At 36.9% G+C, this 26,137-nt stretch overlaps 1 protein-coding gene across 7 annotated transcripts in view; it reads left to right on the top strand.

Annotated features, from left to right (window-relative positions):
* Elavl2 (ELAV like RNA binding protein 2) overlaps positions 1 to 26,137 on the top strand; it is a 138,999-nt gene that overhangs the window by 91,724 nt on the left and 21,138 nt on the right. For all 7 annotated transcript variants that reach the window (XM_090330069.1, XM_090330066.1, XM_090330065.1 and 4 more), the window contains one exon: positions 7,472 to 7,575. In XM_090330069.1, coding sequence (XP_090186195.1) covers positions 7,472 to 7,575 — 104 coding nt within the window. The remainder of the gene's footprint in view (positions 1 to 7,471; positions 7,576 to 26,137) is intronic.

Here is a 26,137-nt window from a genome sequence, read left to right as displayed (position 1 = left end):
AAAGTAGACTTTCCATAATCATTGTATGAGTGGATACTTTATGTAGGTGAAAATATCTGTAGGTTGATGTCCCCCCTCCGCCCACAACCATTTCATGTTGAGATGACTCCCATTTAATATTGGTTGGATAAAATTAATGTGACAGGTTTATAATCAAGAATGATGGTAGCCTATTGCCTTTAGCTTTAAACCTATGGGGGTAATTTGATATTCTGATCATTTGAAATAGAAAAGACTAAATAAAGTGACCTTTGAATGAAGCAGGTCCAGAAGATTGTGTATTTTTAATTAAAATATGCAATTAAAATTTTAATTAAAGTATGCTATTAAAAGCAGTGTAGGTGGCAAGGGAACGGCCGGTGCTTTTGAATTACACACAGTTTGGGATAAATTGGCATTTACTGTGTTCCCACAGTTGTGGTTTGTCACAAAACGGATTCTCTTCCTGCTTCTTGCTTGAAGGCTGCACAGCTCTCCTGGTACTCTCCCATTCAGAGACTGGTGGAGACTTTGAGCTTGTTGCTTTGTGTCACTTGATCATGGCCCTAAGTAGTTTTTGCATAACAGTTCTTAAGCCACAAGCATTTGAACAATAACTTTCCTATCTGCTGAGAAGGAATGGATCCTTCTGTGGCATATATATATTTGACTTAGAAAAGAGACAAAACAAAAGTGCCACCCACATACCCATACACACTTGGAATATGTTTGCTGATGTAGGAATTACAAGCGGTGGATGTCAGAGGTAGTATCCTCCACAATAAGTTCTAGAATCCCTGCCATGGCTCTGGGTCAAAACTTGAATTAAAGGTCCTTAAATCCTTCAAGACATTAATCTACAGGTAGCTTGGGAAGATAGCTGGCAGGAGTGGGTGATTTTGCCCCTTCCATGAGTTTGTTTTTAAAATATTGTAAAGGCTGTGAAAAACCTTAGTTTTGTTATTTTAATTCAGAATTATTTTCTTCTAATCCTATGAGTTTCAATAATGATTATATTTAGAATTAAAATGTAGAACTTTTTAATATTTTCGCAGAAGTGATTTTTGGTTTGGGGGATTGTCAGTATATGTATTCTAAATCTAGAATGACTTGGAAAATAGATGTGGATAATCAGGATAAATAATGCTTGGTTCCCCAGTCTTCTTGGTGGCCCGTGATGGTGAGTAAGTAAGTGGGAGAGCTGGGAAGTGACAATTCTGCCTAAGTCATCTGCTTGCAGTGTTGGACTTCTATTACTTTTATTTCTTAAAGTCCAGCACTCAGTACAACCAGAAATGTCCGTGGTATAAGTAGATGCATTTTTTTTTTTTGCCAATCTTGGGCCTTGAACTCAGGCCCCAAGCAATGTTCTTGGGCTTACTCAAGGCTAAAGCGCTATCACTTGAGCCACAGCACCATTTCTGTTTTTTTCTATGTATATGTGGTACTGAGGAATTGAACTAGGGTCTTAGCGCATGCTAGGCAAACACTCTACCACTAGGCCAAACTCCTGGCTCCAAGGAGATACATTTTTATTTTGTCAAAGTAATGAATTAACAGAATGAAAATTCATATTCACTGAATAAAAGGTTTGCACAATATATCTGAAAAACAAAATAATGTGTAACCAAAAAATAATTTTGTTGTGTGTCATCATACTGTTAGAAAAGGCCTTGGTGACATGATATGTCAGGTATATTGTAGATAGTCTGGATTCTGGTGTAAAAAGATGTGGACTCCTGACTTTGCTGCTTTGTAAAGGCTGATTGGACTTGCCAAGCCTCAGATACCATCTGCTGTACTTTAGGGAGAAGAATGTGAAAAGGAAATATTAGTGTGAGGCTCCAATAAGCAGTAAGCTACCCTGTTACCCTCAAAGTGGAAATAGGGAGATTTATGTGATGTCTACACACGTTTTACACATACATCCAAAAAATATTTGCTGATGTAAGTAACTGAGAGTAAGGTTCTGAAAAGGCCTACCGCCCTTGTGTTAATACGTCAGGATTTTACCTTAACATGCCAGCATGGGATTTAAGAGTATACCCCTGTATCCTTTGGCATACAAAAGCTCTGCAGTTTAATGCAGTCCTACTTACCCAGCCTTTCTCTGATTTGTTGTGATTCTTGGTCCTTATTAAGAAAGTTTCGACCTGTGCCAAGGAGGTCTAGTGTATCTCCTATTCCTTCTTGTAAAGTTTTCAGAGTGTCGGCTTTTACCTCCAGGTCTTGGATCCATTTGGAGTTAATTCTAGTACAGGGTGACAAAGAAGGATCCAACTTTAGTTTTCTGCATGTGCTTAACCAATTCTGCCAGCACCACTTGTTGAAGAGACTATCTTTCTTCCATTCTATTTTTTTTGGCTCCCTTGTCAAAGATTAGGTGGCCATAGGTCTGTGGTTTAATATCTGGGTCTTCAGTTCTATTCCGTTGGTCTTCAGGCCTGTTCTTGTGCCAGTACCAAGCTGTTTTGATTATTATAGCTCTGTAATAGAGTCTAAAGTTTGGTATTAAAATTCCTCCTGCGCTGTTCTTTCTGCTAAGAAGTGTTTTTGCTATACGGGATCTAATTAGAAAGCCTACAGAGTAGGAGAAGATCTTCACCAACCATACAACAGACAAAGGCCTCATATCTAAAATATATCAACAGCTCAAAAAATTGAATCAATCCCAAACTAATCTGCAAAGTAACAACCATCCCATTAAAAAATGGGCCAAAGACTTAGAGAGTCTTCTCTGAAGAAGAAATAAAAATGGCCTATAGACACATGAAGAAATGCTCACTATCTCTGGTCAAATCAAAACAACTCTAAGATTCCACCTCATTCCAGTTAGAATGGCCAGGATCAAGAAAACTAATAACAGCAGATTCTGGAGGGGATGTGGCCAGGAGGGATCACTACTACACTGTTGGTGGGAGTGCAAACTCGTTCAACCACTATGGAAAGCAGTATGGCCGTGCCTCAAAAGACTAAACATAGAGCTCCCCTATGACCCAGCAATTCCACTACTTGGCATTTACCCACTCATCCAGAAACAAGGACATGCTAAATCCACTAGCACAATGATGTTCATTGAAGCACTATTTACCATGGCAAAGATAGGGAACCCACCTAGATGTCCCTTAGTTGATGAGTGGATCAACAAGATGTGGTATTTGTACACAATGGAATTCTATGCTGCTGTCAGAAAGAATGACATTGCCCCATTTGTTAGGAAATGGAAAGACAGAAAAGATCATATTAAGTGAAGTAAGCCAGACTCAAAGGAACTTAGGCTCAATGGTTTCCCTCATTTGTCATAATCAGTAGAAACCTTGGTCTCTCCTAGCAGAGATTGGCAGTAGAGCAAAACCTTGATACAAAAGGCCATATAGTAGGATGCTAAATGAAAAGATCTCTAGGATATAGAAACATAAGCCATATAATGAATGATTGTTATTCTTAAGGTACTATGTTATCTCTCATCTCTTTTGCTGTGCCTTGGTTATCTCATATTGTTACAGTATCTCACTTTGTTATCCGATATATCGGATATATTTGTATTTGGTTATTTGAAATTGGATAGGGAACGGGGGAAAACAGGATGAGGGGTGGGGGTTGGGGGAGGGAAATGGGGACCAAGACATGTGAAAGGGTATCAATGTATGGGAATTAATGCACCATCTATCTGGCAAATATCATGTAACCCTTCTATTAATTACAATAAAAATATATATATATATAAAGAGTATACCCCTGTAGCAACAGATGTCTCTTTGCCTATAACAGTAAAATTTTGCTTATGTAAAATGAACTCTATCTTGTATCCTTCTTTATAAATAATGTCACTAAGTGAATTACAAAGCTTTGACAGGTCAGATAGGTTATTTGGGGTAAATGGTGCATCTGTACATGATCAGTTTAAAGCAGTAGAAATAAGCTAGCCCCAATTTTATAAGTAATTCATTCAAAGACCCTCTGAACAGATGGGCTCTCTGATGGTAACATTTGTCTCTGATTAAGTGAATAATGTCATTAAGATTCTCATTGTTTGTTTAGCAAAGCTTCATATGTCTATAGTATGCTAGGTGTAAGGACCAGGGCAACCTGGGAGAAGATGAACAAGAATTAAGCAGAGGGTTTTTTTTTTTTTTCTTTACATAGTTGTCCATCCCAGTGGACTCCACTGTGCCTGAGAATGACTTCAATGAGCCAACAAACTGCTTCTTGAAGTAGTAGTTAATGTAGAGATTTCAGAAAAGGGACCTTCATGTATTTCTTAGAAATGCATCTGTAAAAAAAAAGTTGGTTTTGCCTGTACAGCGACTTCACACTCTTAGGGCTCCCAGAAGCCCTAGTAGCCCTGGATTTTCTCTCAAGATGGAAACAATTGGAATGTGCATTAGAGTCACCAGGATTTTAGAAAGCTCCTTCTCATGTTCATAACAGAACAATAAAACAGGAATCTCAGAGGCATCAATATTGTTTTCAAGGCTTTCCAGATGTAGAAATGCTTTGCAGACATGTGGGTGGAAGGGATAATGCTGTTAGAAAAGAAAATTAAGAAAATTAATTCTGGTACTATTGGTAATTTGGTTTCTCATCATAGAATAGCAGTATGACAATGACACACTCTGGTAGTTGGCTTATAGCCTTTGTAGTATCTTACTGATTGAACTTTAAATGAATATACTTGAACTACTCAGCATATAGTTAGTCATGTGATTTTTCTTTCAGTTCTCTTTTGTGTAGGGTGAGCCATTTCATCAGTTGTCATCTTCACCTCAGAAATGTATAATTCTTATACATCTCTGTATAATTGTAGAAGAATTACCTTTTTAAGCCAGGGTGTAGTGACTCATGCCTGTAATCCTAGCTACCCAAGAGGCTGAGATTTGAGGATCAAGGTTCAAAGCCAGCCTAGGCACAAAAGACCTGAGACTCTTGCCTTGGATTAACCTGTAGAAAGTGGGAAATGGGGCTTGGCTCAAGGTTAGGGTGGTAGTCTTGAGCTGAAGAGCTCAGGGACAGCGCCCAGGCCCAGGGTTAGGGTGGTAGCCTTGAGCTGAAGAGCTGAGGTACAGCACCCAGGCCGTTCAAGCCCCATGTCTCACCAAAAAAAAAAAAAAGAAAGAAAGAAAAAAAGAATTGTCCTTTTAGAGTCAAAAGAACTGTATTGTAGAGAGGCTTAGTAGCTTTCCCAAAGTCACACAGCTGGTAAATGGAAGAGCTAGGATCAGAGCTTACATGTGTCAACCTCCATACTTCATATTCTCCCCCATTGTAAATGGCTTGTGTTATGCCAATTTGAATCTGATCAATGGCAGTTGAACTGCAACATATTTCATGTGTGGGCTCTCTACACACTGAACATTATAAATGTTTATACAATTAGTAAATGCTTGAAAATGGAATAGTTTGATCTGCAACTTTTTTTCGGTAGAACTTTGAATAAAATCTGTTAATTTCAGTATTAGGGAAACAAACCCATCAACTTTTATCTCCCCTCCTTCTCTTCAATTTTACTATTTTAAACATTGATGGTTGAGAATCAAACCCAGGGTTTTGTACATGTTAGATAAGCACTTTACCCAAAAGCGCATCCATCTTTAACCTTTTTTAAAAGACAAGAAAATCATGCTAGCCATGATTTTTCCAGACTTCAGTCATGGTCCTCATATATTTACCCACAACCTTTCATGTTGATTAGGAACCTTATTTCATTAACTAGGAACCTCACAGTAATTACCCAGGATGACTATTCTACATATCTATATTCCAAAGCACTTGGACCTTTGGGTCCTTATCCAGAAAAATCTTTGCTTTCTCTGTAAAACTGATAAACTGGAGCCAAGTGCTTTCAATCCTAGTACGCAAGAGGATAAGATCAGAGGATTGTTCAAAGCCAGTCTGAGCTGAAAAGCTCATGAAATTCCATCTTCAAAATAACCAGCTAAGTTCCAGGCTGAAGGTGTGCCTCAAGACATTAGAGAACTGTCAGAGCAAGTTGAGAGAATGCAAGGCCTTGAGCTCAACAACAAAAAAAGAAGTAAAAATAGTATTTAATAGTGTTTGGTCCTTTGAGGAAAGCGACAGTTGTCTAACCTTTTCTTATACCCATTTTGTCACCTTTATGATTCTCACCTTTTCAAACTGAGAAACTTGCCCTTGGTTGAAAATCTGAGACGTTTGGGAATGACTTTACTTATATGTGTAGGCTGCTGATTCCCACTGCTTGACACCTCTAAATTTCTGAGAGTTGGACACTATTGAGCTAGAGGTAAAACAGCTCAGGTGACATGAAGGTAAACTTCCACAACAAAAGCTTAGGGAAGGACCAATTCTTACTCCAAATGTTTTCTCTCTGCCTTACTTTTTTCTCTTTCTCACATATTCTCATTGGTTGTGATACCCTTAGTGTAAATCTCTTTTGGTACATACTTTTCTGTGTTCATTACCTAGATATTAAAATATCCTGTTGAAAATTTGATTGTGTTTATTTGAGGAAATTTACCAGTAAAGTAAATGTATGTAGAAATTGTCATAATTTACCTAATGACAAGAGAATATGCCCTGAGATGTGCTCTGGCAGGCAGTTTTTGTCATTGCATGAACATCATCAAGTGTATATGCATGTCTACTTCATATAGGTTGGTCACTTGACATGACCTCTTGATGCAATTTAGACATGGAATCCACAGAATGTGTGAGGTTCCTGCTGTGAATGGTGCTGAATAGTAAACTTAATAGAAGAAGTACAATACAATATTAGAAAATAAACATGTAATTCAATAGTAGTTATTTGTTGCTGGTAACTGTATGTCCTGTGCAAAATTGTATATGCCATACTTGGATATGGTTCATGTTGTAGATTAATACAACATTACAACAAATACAAGTAATGCACTGTGCCATGATGTCACCACAGCTATGATGTGACAGATTTTCAAGTCTCTGAGAATCTTAAGGATTTACTAGGTTATATTATGTTACCCATTCTTGACCAGAAGGTTAAGTGGTACATGAATGTATACACACATATACATGCATAAACTTGCATGTGATTTGCACCATTTTAAACTCTTAAGTGATTGTTCTTGACAAAGGTTGTAAATGTGTCAAAACACTGAAAACTGACAGAGCCTATACTGTATTTTTTTTCATTTGATAGATGAAGGGCCAGACCTCACAGGTTCATTTTCTTTAAGTCCTGCTGGTAGTTCAGCAGATACTCTTACTCAGTTTCTGTCATGATGCTAGCCTGTTCTGGCTCAGGAAGGCTGTGTGTGAGGAACCATATGTCTTTTAAGCATAGAATGTTCACTGCTATTTACATTTGTAAATATAATAGAAGAGGAGAAAATGACTACTATGTATGTATTCTTGGATGATTTATTAATAGAAGTTGTTTTTCAGTTGATAAAATATGCTGGTATGAAAGAAAAGACCCTGTCCCAATGTGAGTGTGTGTAGAACTAATGTTGGGCTTTCTCCCCTTCCCTTTCATCAGGGCAGAGCTTGGGATATGGCTTTGTGAACTACATTGACCCCAAGGATGCAGAGAAAGCTATCAACACCCTGAATGGATTGAGACTTCAAACCAAAACAATAAAAGTATGTTCAACATTTTTAAAAAATTGACTTATATACCAAAAGTTTAAAAATTAGGGATTATTTTTAGTTCTTTCTTTACTTTAGGCCCATGTAAACACTACTCTAGGCAACATAGTAAGATACTTGTATGCTTGCTGTACTATGGGGGGATCTTTATCCATGTAGTCATTCACATATTAACAAAGGGATAGACCAGTAATGTCCTTATTTAAGTAAGGCACACTGAATTAAATCTCCTTCCCTTATAGGAATCACTTCCTGAACAATTTCAGAGATCCTAGAAAAATCATAAGCTTTAGTGGACATATTTTTTATATGAGATCAGGTAGCCAAGACATGAGAAAAGGTATCAATGTTTGTGAAGTAATACACCTTCTATCTGGTGAATATAATGTAGCCCTTCTATTAATTATGATAAAAATATATGAAAAAAGAGGTCAGGTAGTAGATATATAAATTTGCAACCTAATAGAGTTGATTACAACTTTTTCATCTCTGCCCTTAAAGCAGAATGAATGAAGTGGCTAATAAAATGTTATTTATGGGGCTGGGGGCATGGCAAAATGGTAGAGTGGTTGTCAAGCATGCATGATGCCCTGGGTTCAATTCCTCAGTACCAATGCACAGAAAAAGCTGGAAGTGGTGCTGTGGCTCATGTGGTAGAGTGCTAGCCTTGAGAAGGCCCAGAGTTCAAGCCCCAGAACTGGAAAAAAATTCATTTATGAAACTTTTTATTGAAGGTTGTTAGTCAATGTTAAAATACACAAAATATTAGTCATTCACTACAAAATTACTAATTAAAATTAATGTATTTCTGAATATTCTTTTTTCCTCCACAGTTTATGTAAAACTATTCTTAGCTTGTGGGTCATGCAAAAACACGTGGCCAAACTGGGTTTTGTCGATGAAGTGTAGTTGGACTCTGTCCTGGCAGACTCAGCTTTCTTTGAGGAGACTGACTAGAAAACTTACCTGACACACAGGACATTTTGTTCCTGTTATATTCTTATTTTCAGGTTGTCTGGCAGATGATTTTGTGGATACTTTTGGCTTTTATGTGTTCTTATAATTCTTACAGGGATTCTCTCTGGATAAGAAGTTGATCCAATCCACACTATAGATTTCTTTTCCTTTATGAGATTGAAGGAGGGATGCTGCTTCTAGCAAATTGTGGGCCCTTGCATCATCTAGTTCACTCACTCCTGCCCAGTGCAGACATTGTAAATCAATCATAACACTCTTTCTCATTGAATCTAGCTATGGATTCCAATTTTTTTCAGTATAATATTCCACATAATCCCATCTTTTGACTCAGGTTTTCTACCTGTGATTTAAGAAACCAGTTCAGACTCTAGCTTGAAGCGACGAGGAAAGTTAGTCTAGACTGACTGTGACATCCATTTTGCTTAGACTTGTCTAGAAGATGTCTATTCATTTTTTTCCCATTTATCTGGAAATGCAATGTCATCTTTGTGCTTAGAAGTTCTCTTAGAATTGTCAGTTAAGGTAATTTGTTAGCCTTGGGTGGTTTTGACACCTCATTCTTTATATTTATTGCCCCACAGAAAAAAATCCTGTCAGCTCTTTTTCAACCCAAGGAAACTTCATGGTGCTCCCCAAGTATACTTACATGTAAGATATTTAAAAATTATGGACATTTCTTAGTTAAGAAAATGTTCAATGAAAACATGCATCCTTTAATCAGAAAACAGACTGGTTATATTATCAGAACTCAAGCAAAAGAAATAGATTTCTAACATAGCCAGAATTAAAGGTTTAATTTTGTATCAACCTTTATTTTCCATTCAGAGTTGTTTTTTCTTAAGCGTCCACATTTTCTGCATGATTTTTTTTTGTCAAGAGATTAATCTTTTAATAGTACCATTAAGTAATAACTAAATGATTTAAAAAAAAAACACGATTATCCAATTACCTTCAGGCTCATTTGCGTGTTCTCTGTCAACTGCACATTTTAGCAGATTCCTCCTTCCCAGCTAAATGAGTGATAGTCTTGGAAATCATTGAGTCTTAGTTCTAAGATCTTGAGTTGTGGTTTTCCCCCCTCCCTCCAAAAAAGATCTGTGATAGTTGAGATGACAGATAACTCAGTCAGGAAATATCCTTTTCTTCCATTCTATAGGTAAGCCACTCATTTTTAGAGTCACTTGTTTTGCCTTACATCTTGACTTCCTGACACTCCATAGAATGGGGAAACTAGAAGAAACAGTTTGCCACTAGAGAAATGTGAATGACATTAAAGGAAACACTGGTGACAGCTGCTTCCTTACTGTCCTCAGTCAGGCCTTCTCTCTTCAGACCCAAATGCTCAGGCTGAGGATGTGGATGGAAGGACAGTAATGCTTTGTGGCTTTTATACTGGGACATCTGCTGCTTTCTGATTTTTCTACATTGCTGGTGGGGGTTGGAGGAGTAATAGGCAAGCAGCAGACTACTTCATTCCCTACCCCCATTTGTTTCTTGCAAAAATATCAGATAACAGCTGTTATCCTCAGTTTGGCCCAGATTTCTCTGAAAGGCGAAGCAGACCACTTTCCAAAACTGTATACCCACCATTTTTGACTGTTCTCCCTCTACACCCCCCTGCCATTCAATGGGTTTTGTGTTATTAATAAAAGGTTATGAGCCAGGTTTTTTAGTGTTGTCAGGTCTTTCCAGTTCTGGGGATGCTATTGCATGAACCAGTCTTCCCCCGCCCCCCTCTCTTTTCCAATCCATCTTGATGATGACTGTCAGGCTGATCTTACAAAACCTTATTTTTCTCTTGTTACTTCTTCATCTGGTTTTGCTATTCTTTCTCCATATCATTTGGTTCAGCTTTGGAGATGTGAGGTCAGTGATCTTGCTGTCCTCCACTGTAGACTAATTGGCTCCTCATTGGTAAGAGTGTCTGATTCCTAGCCTGTATATGCTCGAGGAGCCTTGCCTGTGAGTGTACCCTTCACTTACTCCTCATTGAATAAAGCATGATCCTGGAGTCCTGCCCCACAGGCTGGGAGGTTCCAACTCAAACTGGGCTTTCCTTTGCTTGAAGTCTGTTTGTTTTGCCCATGAGACATCATAGATTGATTACCATGACCCAGATGTAAATTTTACTCGTAAGTACTCCTCTTTGTTCCCAGTCAAAGAGAAGAGCTTGACAGACTTAGTGTTTGGCCAAGTGGAAGTCAGGTTGTTGCATATAGAGCTAAGTCTACACTCTGGTCTTGTGATACTGCCAACCAAACTTGTCTTACATCATGCTTATACTCTTAACGAGCTCTAAAAGATTATTATCTCTTTGTATATAAATGTTTGGATACCTCTTGAATTTGATTTCTGTTCAATCTTCCAAGCTACCTAACAGTATGACTTTGTGAAGTTGCTGATTATTAGAATATTGGCACGTGGTATCACGTTTTTTGAAAATAGCTTATTTTGGAGTGTGTTCTTGGGTTTCCTGATGGCATTAGCTCCCCCATAGGGCTTGTGTCATGTATGGTATAGTGAATAAATGACACATTCAGTATTTTTGCAGTGATTCAAACAGCATCTTTAGGCATTGTGAAATCCTTGAACAGTTACTTCCAGATTTGGTTACATTATAAAAACAATAATTTAGGAATATAAATTTAAGGACCCACTTTAAATCTATTAGATCAGTGCGTTAGATGAGATTCACTTATCTCTTTTTTAGTAAACTTTCAAAATAATTTGTATCAAGAATTCTATTAGAAACCACTAAAATAGAACTCTGTGATCCTAGCTATTCAGGAGACTAAGATCTGAGGATCATGACTCAAAGCCATCCCAAGCACGAAAATCCATGAGACTTTTATCTCCAGTTAACCACCTAAAATCTGGATGTAGAGCTATGGCTCAAAGTGAGAGTATTAGTTTGAGACTCAAAACTCAAGTACAGCATCCAGGCCCTGATCAAGCCTTATGACTAACAAAAGAAAAGCTACCTAATTTTGGTCTTGATTAGATAGATCTTTTCCTTAATCACTCTGACATATTCTAGACTAAAAATTACTTTTACCTAAAAATTATTAATAGGAAATGTTATTAAAATAATCATTATTTAAGCACATACAGAAAATTGTATACAAATATTGCTATATTAACAGTTATATCTATACCTTAATGTGTTCATTTTTATAGTAATTAAGCATAACTATTAAATGTATGCTACTGTAAGTTTATACCTTTTCTTAATTACTGTTTTTTTTCCCAATTAGAAAATGTCACATTTGCATTTTTTTCATGTTTAGCATGAACTGGATGCTTAATGTGGAACTATGTCTCTGAGATTGTACTTACCCGGCTGTATAATCTTGGACAAGTCCTTTTTAAATTACCACTTATGGTGCTAAAATGATAAGCATCCTTAAACAAAATCCAGAAATTTCACTTGTCATGACACTGCGAGGAGAGAATTCCACACCACGTAATTCTACCACGAGTAAAAGTATTCAGAATGCTGTGTTACATGACCTTCAGGTTACACATATAAGGTGTCTATGAAGCATAAATGTGTTGCATGTTATTTCCAAGGTTTCTTATTATGCTTATGCAAACATTCCTAAGCAAAAATACCTGAAAACACTGGTTGCAGTCATTTTAGGTAAGAAATAGCAAAAATTGTAAGAATCACAATTTATATACTCCTAAGATACACCGAGAGTGTCTATTATTTACATCTTTAGGGAGAGCAGTTTTTCATCATCTATGCCAAATTTCATATTAAGAAAGTGTTGTTGGTTGTGGGGCTTGAAATTTGAGCCCAAGTGCTGTCCCTCAGCTCAAGGCTACCTCCCTACCTCCTGAGCCTGGGTGTTGTCCCTGGTGCTCTTCAGCTTATGGCTACCACCCTACCCCTTGAGCCACAGCACCATTTATAGTTTTCAAATGGTTACTTGGAGATAAGAGTCTCACATTCTTTAGTGCCTGGGCTGGGTTTGAACGGCGACCTTCAGATCTCAGCCTCCTGAGTAGCTAGAATTATAGGTGTGAGCCACCATGCCTGGAACTTTCTTTTTCTTTTTTATTGAGAGAGAAAGTCTTAACCAAGTAGCTCAAACTGACTTCAGACTTGAGATCTTCCTGCTTTGGCTCCCCAAGTGTTGAGCTTATATGTGTGAACCACAGAACACCTGGCTTATTTTTTAAATAAACCATCCTTTGTCCCATGGAATGATAGGGTTAGTGAAATGCAACATGGTATCCTAAGTTTTTACTTTCCTCTAACAAGATGGAAACAGCATTTGCAGTAAAAGTTATGTCACCTACTTTTCTATCTCTAATTCCTTTTGCTATAGGGTTATTATGATCCTGATGGATTTATCACTAAATTGTTCTATACTATTTATTTCTAACTATTAGGACATCTGGAGGTGTTGTTTGTGTAGAAGCTACCATTGTAGGGAAGGAGAAGAGTGCACAGAAGCTGGAATGTGCAGAATCTCTGGCAGGTACTCCCTGTACCATACCAAAACCAAGTGCCTGAACTCTAAATATTCATTCATGTCTAGGGCATGGAAGTTTGAAGACACCTGTTAGAGAAAACACATAGATTTTTATTTTCTTAGAACAGAAAGCAGGATGGGAGGCCCTTGTAGACATAGGCCTAAGACTGAAGAAGGATTGTAAGAGATGTGTGTCATGCAATAGATGTTTTGATTATATTCCTAAGGTAGGGCAATCCATCAGTGTTTTAGGGACAGCAGTGATGGGACTGATTTCACTAGTCACTGGGAAAATCCCTCTGAGCGCCTTCACCTACCCTGCAGGTTTTCTGACTTAACATAGTTTATTTCCTGTGATGATACAAAGTGTAGAAAAGTCTAAATCACCTTTTATAGCATAGCCATCATTTTAAGATTTATTAGCTCTTATTTACCTTTACTTGAACACTGTTGGAAATTTTGGAAATAACAGTTTTTTTAAATAATAGTTTTTTAAAACTGTCTTTAAGACAGGCCACAAATCTATTGACAGGCCGCAAATCTATTGACAACTTAAAAGATGCAAATCTAATAAAGCTTACTCATCTGGACTAGTCAGATCGATGTTTGTAGTAGAACAAAAGAATGGGGAGTATAATATTACAACTGTGGGCATATATACAATATTAAATAAATGGCCTTTTTACCTTAATTAAACACAAAGAACATGCTTTCCTAACATGGTGTGTGTGTGTGTGTGTGTGTGTGTGTGTGTGTGTGTGATATCGAGATTTGAACTTAGGACCTTGTGCTAGGTGTGTAGTTACTTGACCATTTCAGCCACATCCCAGTCCACCTAACTTCATTTAAACTTGTGGTCTGATGATCCAGAGCTATGTTTCAAGTTTCAAGATGTACATTTTGGTGCATTTGTTCCTTAGAAGCCACAATGCAATAAAATTAAGTTCGTATATTAATTTACACAATCTTTATTTGAAGTGAAAAATAATAGATCATCTTTTTAATTAGTGTGATATTTACATAATAAGCTCTATGGTTTTCTCAGGATGCCCCATTTTTAACACATGAAACCCATCAAATTTTTTTCTCACTTAAAATGGTGTAGATGTAGGTAGGTGGCTAGTCAGACTGACTTGATTGAAAAAATTCAGAGATATACAACAGATCTAAAACAATGAAGGCTACCACCCTACCCTTGGACCTGGGTGTTGTCCCTGAGCTCTTCAGCTCAAGGCTACCACCCTAACCTTGAGCCAAGCCCTACTTCCAGATTTCTAGAAGTTAATTGGAGATAAGAGTCTCAGGTCCTTTAGTGCCAGGGCTAGACTTTGAACCTTGATCCTCACATCTCAGCCTCCTGAGTAGCTAGGATTACAGGTGTGAGCCTCCTCACCAAGCTTAAATAGATTTTTTTAAGATATACTTATTTCCATATTTGATAAGCTGGCGTTCTCTGCTTGTAGATCTAAGACGTTATGATAGAAGTTTCTGCAGTTGAAAGTACCCATCTTTCTTAAGAGGAGTCATTTTGTTACCCAAGCTTGCTCTGTTGGGTGTTTCTCTACCACAAAATCCCAGCCATTTCATTCATAGCCAATGTGGAGGATTTTAGGTTTCATAAATACCTGCATTGGAGTTAAAAGGTAACTGCCACTTTGTGAGAGAGTTGAGACAAGTGAGCTAACTTCCCAAGAAGGAACCCTTAGTTCTTTCTGTGTTTTTTTAAAACTATAATTTCATAGCACGTCTGCATTCGTTGTTGTTGTTGTTTTTAACTATAATTTCATAGCACATCTGCATTCATTGTTTTTTTTTGAAAAGGATTTTTTGGGACAGAGTCCTTGTATAGCCCAGGGTGGCTTTTGTGCTGATATGATCCTTCTGCCACTGTTTCATGAATACCAACCAGGATTACAAGTGTGTGCTATACATTTGGAGATTTTTTAAATCTCTGTGCCTGTGTCAGTTCATGTAGCAACAAACTGTGGTCTCTCAAAGGCAAATACATCTTTTTGACTGATGAAATGAAACTCTTAAAGATTTGTTTAAAAGGATGTGACTGAGGGCATTACTGACTCTGTGACTATTAGAGCTTTTAACTTTACACATTAAAACTTTTTAAAAAAATTTAAATATATTTTTATTGTAATTAGTAGAAGGATTACATTATATTTGCCAGATAGAAGGTGCATTACTTAAACATTGCTACCCCTTCTCATGTTTTTGACCCCACTTCCCTTCCCCTACCCCCTCCCCTCATCTTGTTTTCCCCCTTCCCTATTCTATTTCAAATGAACAAATAAACATATATACAATATATCAGATAACAAGGTAAGATACTGTAACAATATGAGATAAACAAGGGACAACAAAAGAGATGAGAATTAACATAGTACATTAAGAGCACCAATCATGCATTATATGGCTCTTAAACACTAAAACTTTTTATTGAAATATCTATTTTGATACTGGGTGTTATTTTTATTTTTGTTTAAAGTTGTAGACACCAGAATAAATAGAGCAAATAATCTCTTAGGAATTTAATTGTGGCATTTTGGGGTCCTGGGTCTTTGTGAAGTGGAACTATTAAGGGCGGGGTGGGGGGGGAATCAGCTGTCTGAGATAGCTGGTGGAAAAATCTTTTGTCCTTTGACTTGAGCCTGTGAGACAGAGAGGTCCTATTTAGCAAATGCATATGAGTTCATATTAATTGAATGGTGCCAATTGTAATCAAATGGTAAAGGAAATAGCATGATAACTTCATGTATCTACATTATAAAAGGCTATCCTTTATGCAAGAATGCTCTGTACTGGTGGACTATCCACAAGGTTAAATACTAATTTAAAAAGCATAGAAAGTACAGTCAGATTGGTGCCAACTCTAGAAGACAACATAGATGTTCATTTTCTTTTATCTCTGCTAGCTTTTCCTAACATAGTCTTTAACATCAATTTTCAGCCATACCTACTACCACATTAGAGTTATTTTTGGAAGTCTTACTTTCAGAAGTTTCTTGACATACTGTATACCTGGAGTATATTTGGAAAATAACAAAAAAATAATGGTCATGCCTGCTTGCTTCTCCGTCTTTGGGGCTCTTTTGAATATGGCCATAAGACTTAGTCGTGGCTTTGCTTTATTTTTTCTTTCTTGGTCCAGTTTCCTCAGTTATAAAGTGCTCTGGCATGCCAGTCTGAATGGTTAACTGTGAGTAGGTTTTGCTTTCACATGGGGTATCCAGGCAGAAGTTGCTTGTTTGGGCTTTTTTTTTTTAATGGAAGGTAAAGTTTAAAAATATTCTGAGGTCTTCAGTTTCTTTATCAAAGCTATATTTTAGAAATCCAGTTGAGGAGGAGTTGAGAAAACTAATCATCATGACTATTTTCTTCAGCAAAGATAGTAAATTTTTTCTCATTTAATTCTGTTGTATATTTTAATGTTTATTGTTACTTGGTATTACAGAGAAATGGATTTGTAAAAAAAAAATCTTGCTGAAGTGCTCTGGTTTGTTTTGATCATTAGTGTAATGTTACTTGCCCCACAGGAAAAAGAAATTTAATCCTTCCTGCTATGGTTCTCGAGTTGTTAATGAGTTTAGAAATGACCCTCAAGTGAGCCACAGGAATAGGTGTATCAAGAAAGATATCACCTCCTGCTCTTAAAAACTGCCAATTTAAAAAAAAAAGCAATTAGTTTCTACAAATTTTACTAAGTGTTTGTATTTGGAAATTTGGCTATTCTTGATTGTTTTAGCCAAATGATCTTAACTTTTTTTCGCCAGTCCTGGGGCTTGAACTCAGAGCATAGGCACTGTCCTTGACCTTTCTCTCCCACTTGGGCCACAGCACCACTTCCAACTTTTTCTGTGTATGTGGTATTGAGGAATTGAACGCAGTGCTTCATGCATGCTCGGCAAGCACTCTACCAACTAGGCCACACTCCGGGTCCTCTTCATATATCTACAAAGATGATATCCCCCCACCTCACATGATTAAGTAAAGGACTCCCTATCTCAGTGTAGCCACATCCAAACAGTTGGCAGTTCCTGTAACTATCTTTGGATGTGTTTTGTGGGTTTTGTTTTACTTCTACACATTTACATTTGTTGATGATTTATATCCTACAAATGCTTTCAAACAATATGGGAATTGCTGTGTCTCAGACACTAAACATTCAGTGGATGTCAAGGAGAAGGCCTTGTTGTGTGATTTTTGTGAACTCTCCAACAATCCCTAAGAAGCCCCAGAATTTGAAGGTTACATACTTTAAGTTCCCTTTCCAATAAGGCTGCCTAAATTCTCTTTACCTATAAGGCTGCCAACACTTACATGGATCACTGGAGTGGCTGAGAAAAGACAGAACTTACAGGATTGAAATCATGTCCAGAGTAAGAATGAAGAAGATATTTTAATAGCCAGAATGTTGAATTCTTAATCAGGTGGTGGTCTCACTTGAGAACCACTGCTTAATGAACACATGATTTACCTGTAGTACACTGACTGTGGTGCTTGTTTCAAAATAAATGTATGGAGAAATAACAAGATTTTCATCTGTAGGATGTATTAAACTATCTTGAATGATTGAAGTTAACTTTAATGAATATAATTCTGGGTATACCTCAGAAACCATCATCTTTTTCTTTTCGCTTTCATACTTAGTTTGTTCCTTTTCAGCACATTTGTAACTCATTCAGTACCTTGCCGAGTGTATCATAATAATTTGTGGCATATTTGACTCAAAGAAGAGAAACCTTATATGGAGGTATGGGAACTGCCATATTTAATGGGTACTTTATGGATAAAGATTGAGTCGTATGATCCAAGATGATGGTGATTCATTATGTTATGAAAATTCTTCATTTATAGGCTCCCAAACCATACCTCTCTCTTCTCCTTCCTAAGTATTTGGACTAAAAAAACAAAAAACAAAAAAACAGCACCAACAGAAAAAACAGTCCAGGAGCTTGAATTCAGGACCTGGATGTTTTATTACTTGAGTCATGGCTCCACTCTGGCTTCTTTGCATGATTAATTGGAGGCAAGAGTCTCACTGCCTCGTCTGTTTTCCAACCAGCATCCTCCTATCTTAGCATCCCTAGTAGACACTAGTGCTCAGTAGTACCTAGCTATTTGAGCATTCTAGCCAGGGCCTGAATAAATGGGTATTTGTCCTATTAGCACAAAAAATCTCATAGCATGTTATAAATATTTCTTAAAGAAAACGTTGGCCATATACAACCTTAATTTAGAAACCCCATGACCTATAAACTGAAATTTTGCTCGTTGGCTCTGTGTAATTAGTGCATATTTTTGCCAAAAGGCTTACATAAAAAAGATTAAGGAATTGTCACAAGTTAAGAATTTCTGTAGTGTTTTCATTAAGCATGTCTTGGTGGAATTGTGAAATACGCCACGTCTGCAAACTACCATGGCCTGCAAAGTCAAATGAGCTGTGAAGGTGAGGGGCTTTAAAAACATCCCTTTCCCCTTTGTACTCTGTTCTTTGAGTATTAAAGAGCATTGATCTACCAAGTGGCAAAGGGGATACTATTTGGAGGTTTAATTACAGCCAGTGAGTGTTATTGATGCTATCAATCAGTGAGACTCAGGAAAAGGGCCTGGTGCCAGATCATTCAGTGTAATTAAATACCTCAGGTCAGGATTCTCAAGGTAAAGGGAAGTGCTTCTGCAGACTTGAAGCAGAACACTTTGTCTCGGAACAAAGATAAAAAGGTGTCGGTCCCTCTTCTCATTGCCCTTTCTTTACATTTCTGTTGGTGTTCTATAAATGGCAATGATACATTCTCTTTATTGTTTCCTATGAAGGTTGTCAGGCTTTCCTTAAAAATCCTCTTGTAAAATCTTCACAACTGTCACACAAAGGGCTTCAGGAATACAGTAATTATTTTTTGTAAGGCTGTTTGGGGGGATATTCAGCTCAGGTGTCTAATAAATATTTGGAGAATGAAGGATTGTCGGTGAATGAGACTATTAGTCTTGCAAATCAGTTCATTTAAAACAAGTTTTCCCTGTGGTTATTCTCTAATGTCTAATCATGTTGAGAGAGAAATATCTTGGTAGATTTAAAGTCATAAAACACTCAGTAATGTTGCAGAGTTTATCCACTTATGTATGGAATATATTTTTCATAGTTGTATAGCTTACATCTAGTCTACAAAATAACATGTAGAAGAAGTCCTCTTCGGCTCTGAGGGGAGACTTTTCTATTTGTATTAAACTTTTCCCCGATACCCTATGTGCAGGTATATGTTTCTCGTACAGATTTCTTCCCCACCCTGATTTAGGGCTAAATGCTGTGAGTAACCCCAGATGTTCACTGTTATTGCTTCTTTTCTTTTAAATTGGTGCTCAGTTTCTACTGATCAAGACTACCTAAGATAGACTGCACTTGAAAGAAAGTGAGCTGTTTTGCTTTAATGTGTGTGGAGCTATGCGTCTAAGTGCAAACAGTATCTGTATCCCTTACAACAGAATCAAGCCAATCCTCCTAGCACTGTTTTAAATATCGTATCATTTAATTTAAAATAGATATAGGCTACACATTTTAAATTTAAAGCAAGCTGGGAGCTGTTCAGTTTGTATAAAAGATGAAATTTACTTCTAGGAATGTTTCTTTGATTCTTTGAGGTATTTTTTAATGTATACATTTGTGTGTGTTCTAATATCATGGCCTGAAGCCAGCCCAGGGAGGAAAGACCATGAGACTCTTACATTTAAGTACCAAAAAGCTAGAAGTGGAACTGTGGCTCAAGTAGAATTCAAATCCCAATATCGGCACACCTCTCCCTGCCCGCCAAAAATGATTGAATTAAGTAATTCTTTGATGTGAGCTTTTCTTTGTAATTACTTTTCTATATAATTACATTAGCCTTTGTGCCTTTGTCTATCATCTGAATTTCTTTCATTATTTGTGTTCCTCTCAGACCTTAGGTAGTATATAAAAAATCCTAAACTTGATGACTCTATAGACATAATGTTTTATTTCATAAATTAATATGTTTCTATGACATACAAACCCTTAGCCTAATTTTGATTAAGTTCTAAATATTACTTCCCAGTGATTGTAAATAGATTCCCTCCTTGAACACTTGTTTGTTAAACTTGTCATTTAAAATATGATGTAAAAATCAATGTTAATAAATTCTTTAATAAAAAGAATACTAAACTTGGCTTGATGAGAACTCTCATCTTTTCCCACATAATGCTAACCACCCCTAGTTGACTTTTATTCTTTAAACAGTTCTAGGTTACTTAAACTAGCATGGTCTATTGACATTCTAATAGCATGTAAATCTGTTGGCGAGTCTTTAGGCCAGAGATAGGGGAATCTTTACTTTGCCAAGGACCATTTAGATATTTCTAACATCATTTATGTTCCTTACAAAGTTATCAAAACAGCCTAATGATCTTAAAAGCGACAGACAAGAAGCATATGAGAAACCTATATGTCTGTGCCATTGTGGACCAGATGATTTCAGAAGCTTTATGTGGTTCCACCACTACTGGATATTCAAGTGCTATACAAATTATATCTCAGCTCTGTATTTAGAAATAAAGTTGCAGCAATTATCTTCATAATATGATTTCTGTTAGCAATCTTGAAAGAACCCTTAAGAAGTTATTACTGGAAAATGGCTGAGCATTGAATAAGTACACCTATTATTCTATAAGCCAGTTTACTGTATTGTTTGCAAAGAAGCAATAATGAATCCAGTTGTTTAGCCAATTGCCACAACCTCTAATCATCCTTGCCTGAGAGGTACTTCAGAAATAGTTTTTGCAGGGTCACGGAACATATCCTCTCATTAAGTAGTGGAATACCTACTTGCTAAGAATTACTTTTAACCCTCTATTTTGCTTAAAAACTAGGACAAATAATGTTCACTTAATATTGAAAAGACTGAACTATTATAGGTATATTTTAATTGATATGAAGTACTAATGTTAGGAGTTTTAGTTTTTCTCTTTTTATTCCACTTGTCCACCTCCAGAAGCTTTTCTCTGCATTGCTGCTACCCTGCCAGGAAGCTTTGAGGAAGTCTGGTACTTAGGCAGTTTGAAGAAGCTCAAACACATCTCAGTACAAGGAACTGTGATTTCCCTTCTTTACATCTCTTGAATGTCTTGTTATATTTAGTGGAAATGTCTAATGTGAGAATTATGTAGTACTACATGTTCAAGTAGACCTGGTATTTTTCGCCTACTATGAGATGCCATTAAATAATTGAGCACCTTGTTACATAGTGACTTGTAACCCATCCTCTGTGCAGACACAAATTTGTAATCCTAATCCACCAAGTCAATTTATTACTAGTATTATCCTTGTGTGCCCAAAATGTGAGTTTTGGCTGAACAATTTTTTTACATGAGAGGGTAAGGAGGTAGGAGGATATATATTATAGTTTGGTTGGCGAAATAAAGTTGAACTTTTATCAGCCCATTGAAGATTCTGGATGTTAACTCTGCTTGAGATAAGACGATCTCTTCCTCAGGATGCAGGTTTTTCTGTACACTTCTCAACCCTCATCTTCCAAAAGCCTGTAATGTCCAAGAATTGATTTTATTTACAATGACCATAAACTTGGAATATGCCTTAATTATTGTTTTTCTATCCATATGTATACAGGTAATTGTGCCAACTCTCCCTTTCTGCATCATATTATCTTACATCAGAGACAATAGAGTTTTCATTCCAGAAATTGTCAGTAATGACACTATCTTATTTATTTAGCTAGTACTAGGGCTTGAACTCAGGGCTCGGGCACTGTCCCTTTTTGCTTTAGGCTGGCATTATAGCACTTGAGTCACAACTCCACTTCTAACCTTTTGCTGGTTAGAGATAAGGATCTCATGGGCTTTGCTGCCCTGCCTGGCTTCAAACTGTGGTTCTCATATCTCAGCCTCTGATTAGCTAGATTACAGATGTGAACCATGAGCATCCGGCTTCCAGTTTTATGTTTTACGTGTACAGAAGCTTAGTAACTTGGAAGACACTTAGGTTACAAGTTTCATTCCAAGAATATGTTTGGGCTGAAGCTGTAGCTTTTGTAATGGAACAGTTGGCTAGCATGTACAAGGTACTAGGTTTGTTCCCTAATCTTTTAAACAAAAACCAAGTGCAGTGATGCTGTGGTGCTAACTATAATCACATCTTTGATACTATTGCAGGCATCATTAGTGAGACTCTAATCTCAAAAAACAGCTTGCAGCTGGGTGCTGGTGGCTCACACCAGTAAGTCTAGCAACTCAGGAGGCTGAGAATGTAGTCTTGGTTTGAATCCAACCTGGGTGAAAAGTCTGTGAGACTCTTAATTCTGATTACCCAGGGGGAAAAAAGCCAGAAGTAAAGGATGTGGCTCTAGTGGTAGAGAATTGGTCTTGAATGCAAAATCTCAGGATCAGCTCCCCGGTGCTGAGTTCAGAACCCCATGTCTGGCACAAAAACATACAAGGAAAAAGGCTGGGTATATGGCTCAAGTGATAAGGGCTTGCTAAGCACACAGAAGGTGCTTAGTTCAACCCCCAGTTCAGAAATAAGGAAGCAGATGCACTTCATGTGTCTTTAGTGATGTAAGCTGTCATTCTTGAATCATCTACTATAGCCAAGACAAGACAAGTATTAAAGGGCAAAAGTGACCTATCAGCTATCAAACTTTAATAAAAAATATATTTTTCCAGGAAAGCCTGTTCAGACCTAATTTAAATAATATGCATCACACTGAGTAATACTTAAGCCTAGCTCAGTGTAGTTTTCAGAGGCTGTGAGAAGACATGTGTAAAAGGAAATCTAACCTATTCTGCAGTTTAGGATTAGTGTACTACAAATCTTGCAATCACAGTACTTTGGTTTTTCTGTGGCTGTTCACAGCTGTTAATGTTAACCCATGTCATATGATCCATTAGTATGATATTACTTATTCTTAGCTTTATCTTTTAAGTTGAAGTTATGATCAGTTGACTTGTTAATGATGCTGCTGTACTTGAAAATGATGCAAGGCTAGGTCAGGGAGCCTTCCAATTGTACATAACCAGTTACTGGCTTCTCTTTTTTATGTGACACTTTAAAAAAAATGACCTTTTAAAAGGCAGAAACATAAAGGAGAGTGTTTAAGGGTAAGCAATGATGAAATACAGTGCACCTGTGAAGGAAGATACAAAACCAAAACTCAGTTGTAGGCTCTGGAATAAGAATGTGTAATGGGTGTGGGACAAATGGAGTACCTTGGGTTCAAGCTGGTTAAAATCCTGAATATGCACAGGTGAAATATCAGTGAATTTGAATAATTAGCAAACACTGAATTAAAAATGACAAAGATGTAAACCAGACTCTGCTTGAAATCATGAATGACAAGGATTTAAACCAGACTGCTTCTGTGGGGATGGAAAGATGGAATGATGAGTGTGATGTAAATATGTATGTAAATATGTGAAAATAGAATACTGAAGTTTGTTGAGAGGAGAAGTGATAGAGGAGGTGAGTCTAATCAAGATATGAATATATAACTGAGGGCTGTGGCTTAGGCCTGTAATCCTAGCGACTCAGGAAGCTGAGATCTGAGAATTGTGGTTCAAAGCCAGCCTGGGCACTACAAAGCTGAGAGACTCTTATCTCCAATTAATCACTAAAAAAGGGAAGTGGGGTTGTGACTCAAGAGTAGGGCGGTAGCCTTGAGCTAAAGAGCTCTGAGACAGAGCCCAGGCCCAGAGTTCAAGCCCCATGACCCACCCCCCTCAAAAAAAAGATAAGCATATATGTACATGTCAAAATGCAACCCTTTTGTGTAACTAAATGGTGCTTGTAAACATTTTTTAAAGTAAAAGCATTAGATTTGAACTATTGCAGATACATTTTAATTGGTATAAAACCCTTGTCTGAGCACTTAGTTTTTCTCTATTCTGCAGATTGATCTTTGCACCTATCTGCTAAGTAAATCATGAGCCTTACTAGTAAAACACAGACACAGACACACACACAGAGTCATTTCCTTGACAGAACCATTCGTTTCAGAGTGTTTTGTATTTCCTTTAAAAAGATTGATTTATAAAGCTCAAGTTTTTAATCTATAAATCTTTCTTCTGGTATCTCCTTGGAGATTTCTGATCTTTCAGTAACTTTCATTTTATTATTTGTATTGTAAGGCTGTATTTCAGTGAATAGTATACTGGAAAAATTAATTAGCAAAGAGGCAAGACCCTGTACCTGACACTCAACTCTTTCCATCTGGTTGTTATCATCTTTTGAAACTATAAGAAACTGAACAAAATGATCTCTGTGTTATCTTCTTGTTCCAAGAAACCACCAAACAACATAAAAATCCACAGAAGGTTGTGTTTCCTCTAATGACTTAAACTCCAAATTTGAAACTGAAGTCTCATTTAAAAAATGTTTAATAAACCTTGAGAGAGCCCAAGGGACAGTACTCAGGCCCTGAGTTCAAGGCCCAGGACTGGCAAAAAAAAATGGTTAGTAAAGTTTTCAATGTATTCAATATACAAAGTGCTGTCACCCATGGGTTTTATAATTTTTGTGACATCCCAAACTTTTAAACAATATTTCAAAGATAATATCTAGCTAAGTGGGTGATAACATCTTTTTTATAATAAGTGTGTAGTGTGTACCAAGGTCTACAAAGTAGAATGATAAGGTTTCTTATATGAAGTGGTAATCACTTACAGGATAGAGTAAAAGGTGAACACAGCCTGTTCTAGTCAGAATTTAAGAGGGAAATGTGGGGTACAAGTGAGAGGGTGAAGTGGACAGGACTGATGATGAGCATGGATTTTTGGAGAGTAGTTAATGTTTGTGGAAAGTCTGAAGTGATTGAAATTGATGTGAGTAGAAGGAAGCCCTTACATAAACACAAGGAAGTTAGAGACAGGAGGTCTTGGGGAAAACTTCTCGAGTTGACATGTTCTATAGAAAACAGTGCCTTGAGCCCAGTGGACTAAGAAATTGTAAATTCATCTTAAAGCATTAGAGAACCACAGAAGAATTGTAAAAGGAGAGTTGAACTATCAAACTCTTCCACAGTGTCTCTTGAATTAAAGCTGTCATTATTTAGGTTCAGCACACAACTGAGTAAAAACTTGAGGTTCATCTATATTTTTCAGTGATAATTTTTCCAAATTCTGTAACCATATTAATCTATAATACCTTTTATAATCCTCCTTATTAGACATGATTGTTTCCTGTTGCTGTAATACCTTTTCTGTACTTAATCTTAAGTTTTCTTAGGCTTTCTTATTTTTGGCCCATTGTGAAACATGCTCTTTCTTGTTGAAAACTTTATCTTGGGCTATGATATTCATATGTCTTGTGTTGTAAGACTTCGTCTTGGCAGGGATTGCATTTGAAAGCATACTAAAACTCTTCTTTGTTGTGTGCCAGGTTGATGATCTGTAGCTTGAATTGTAGTGAGAAATGACAACTCTCTGTACATGCTACTTCTGAGCTGTTCTGGAGCTAGTGTTATGTGTCCAACTGACTATGTACACGATGATATCATAAAATCTTGATTACTGTCTACCAGAGACAGGCCTAACTGATCCTCATTCTACAGAGAATCCATCAAGACAATGTTTTTGATATGAACAGTTTCAATACCCTTAACTATGACCTTTGCTACTCCAGCTAGAGAGATTGAATGAAGTTTATTTTTTTTTTAATGTCTAAGGTAGCAAGTTTAGGTTTCATAGTTGGAGTCCTCACTTAGTAATTGACAAATGATGAAAGTAATTCTTTGGTGATCTTGTCAGTGGGCTATTTTTTCAAATATTCCTAGTTTAAGAGAGGAGAAATTGTTTTGTTCTTTCATGGGCCATGTCACTGTACTCTGTTAGTATTAATGTCACTGTAATTGATCTTTTCATTGATGAGTGAGAGAAAGATAGCAGTTGTGTTTTTGGATAAAAGAGTTTCAGATGGAGTTACGTTGAAAGCAAGGTACTGGAATATTCAACTTCACATTTAGTAAAGTATCAGTTCTTATCAATAAGATTTTTTTCATCCCTTTTAATTCTGTGTATTTTGATTCACTTGTGTTTTGATAACCTACTCTTCGTATGTGTGTTACTCA

This window comes from Megascapheus bottae, chromosome 3 (assembly GCF_031878675.1).
Source record: "Megascapheus bottae isolate mThoBot1 chromosome 3, mThoBot2.hap1, whole genome shotgun sequence".
NCBI lineage: Eukaryota > Metazoa > Chordata > Mammalia > Rodentia > Geomyidae > Megascapheus > Megascapheus bottae.
Note: the sequence above shows the minus strand (reverse complement) of the source record. Positions and strands in the feature narration are given on the sequence as shown.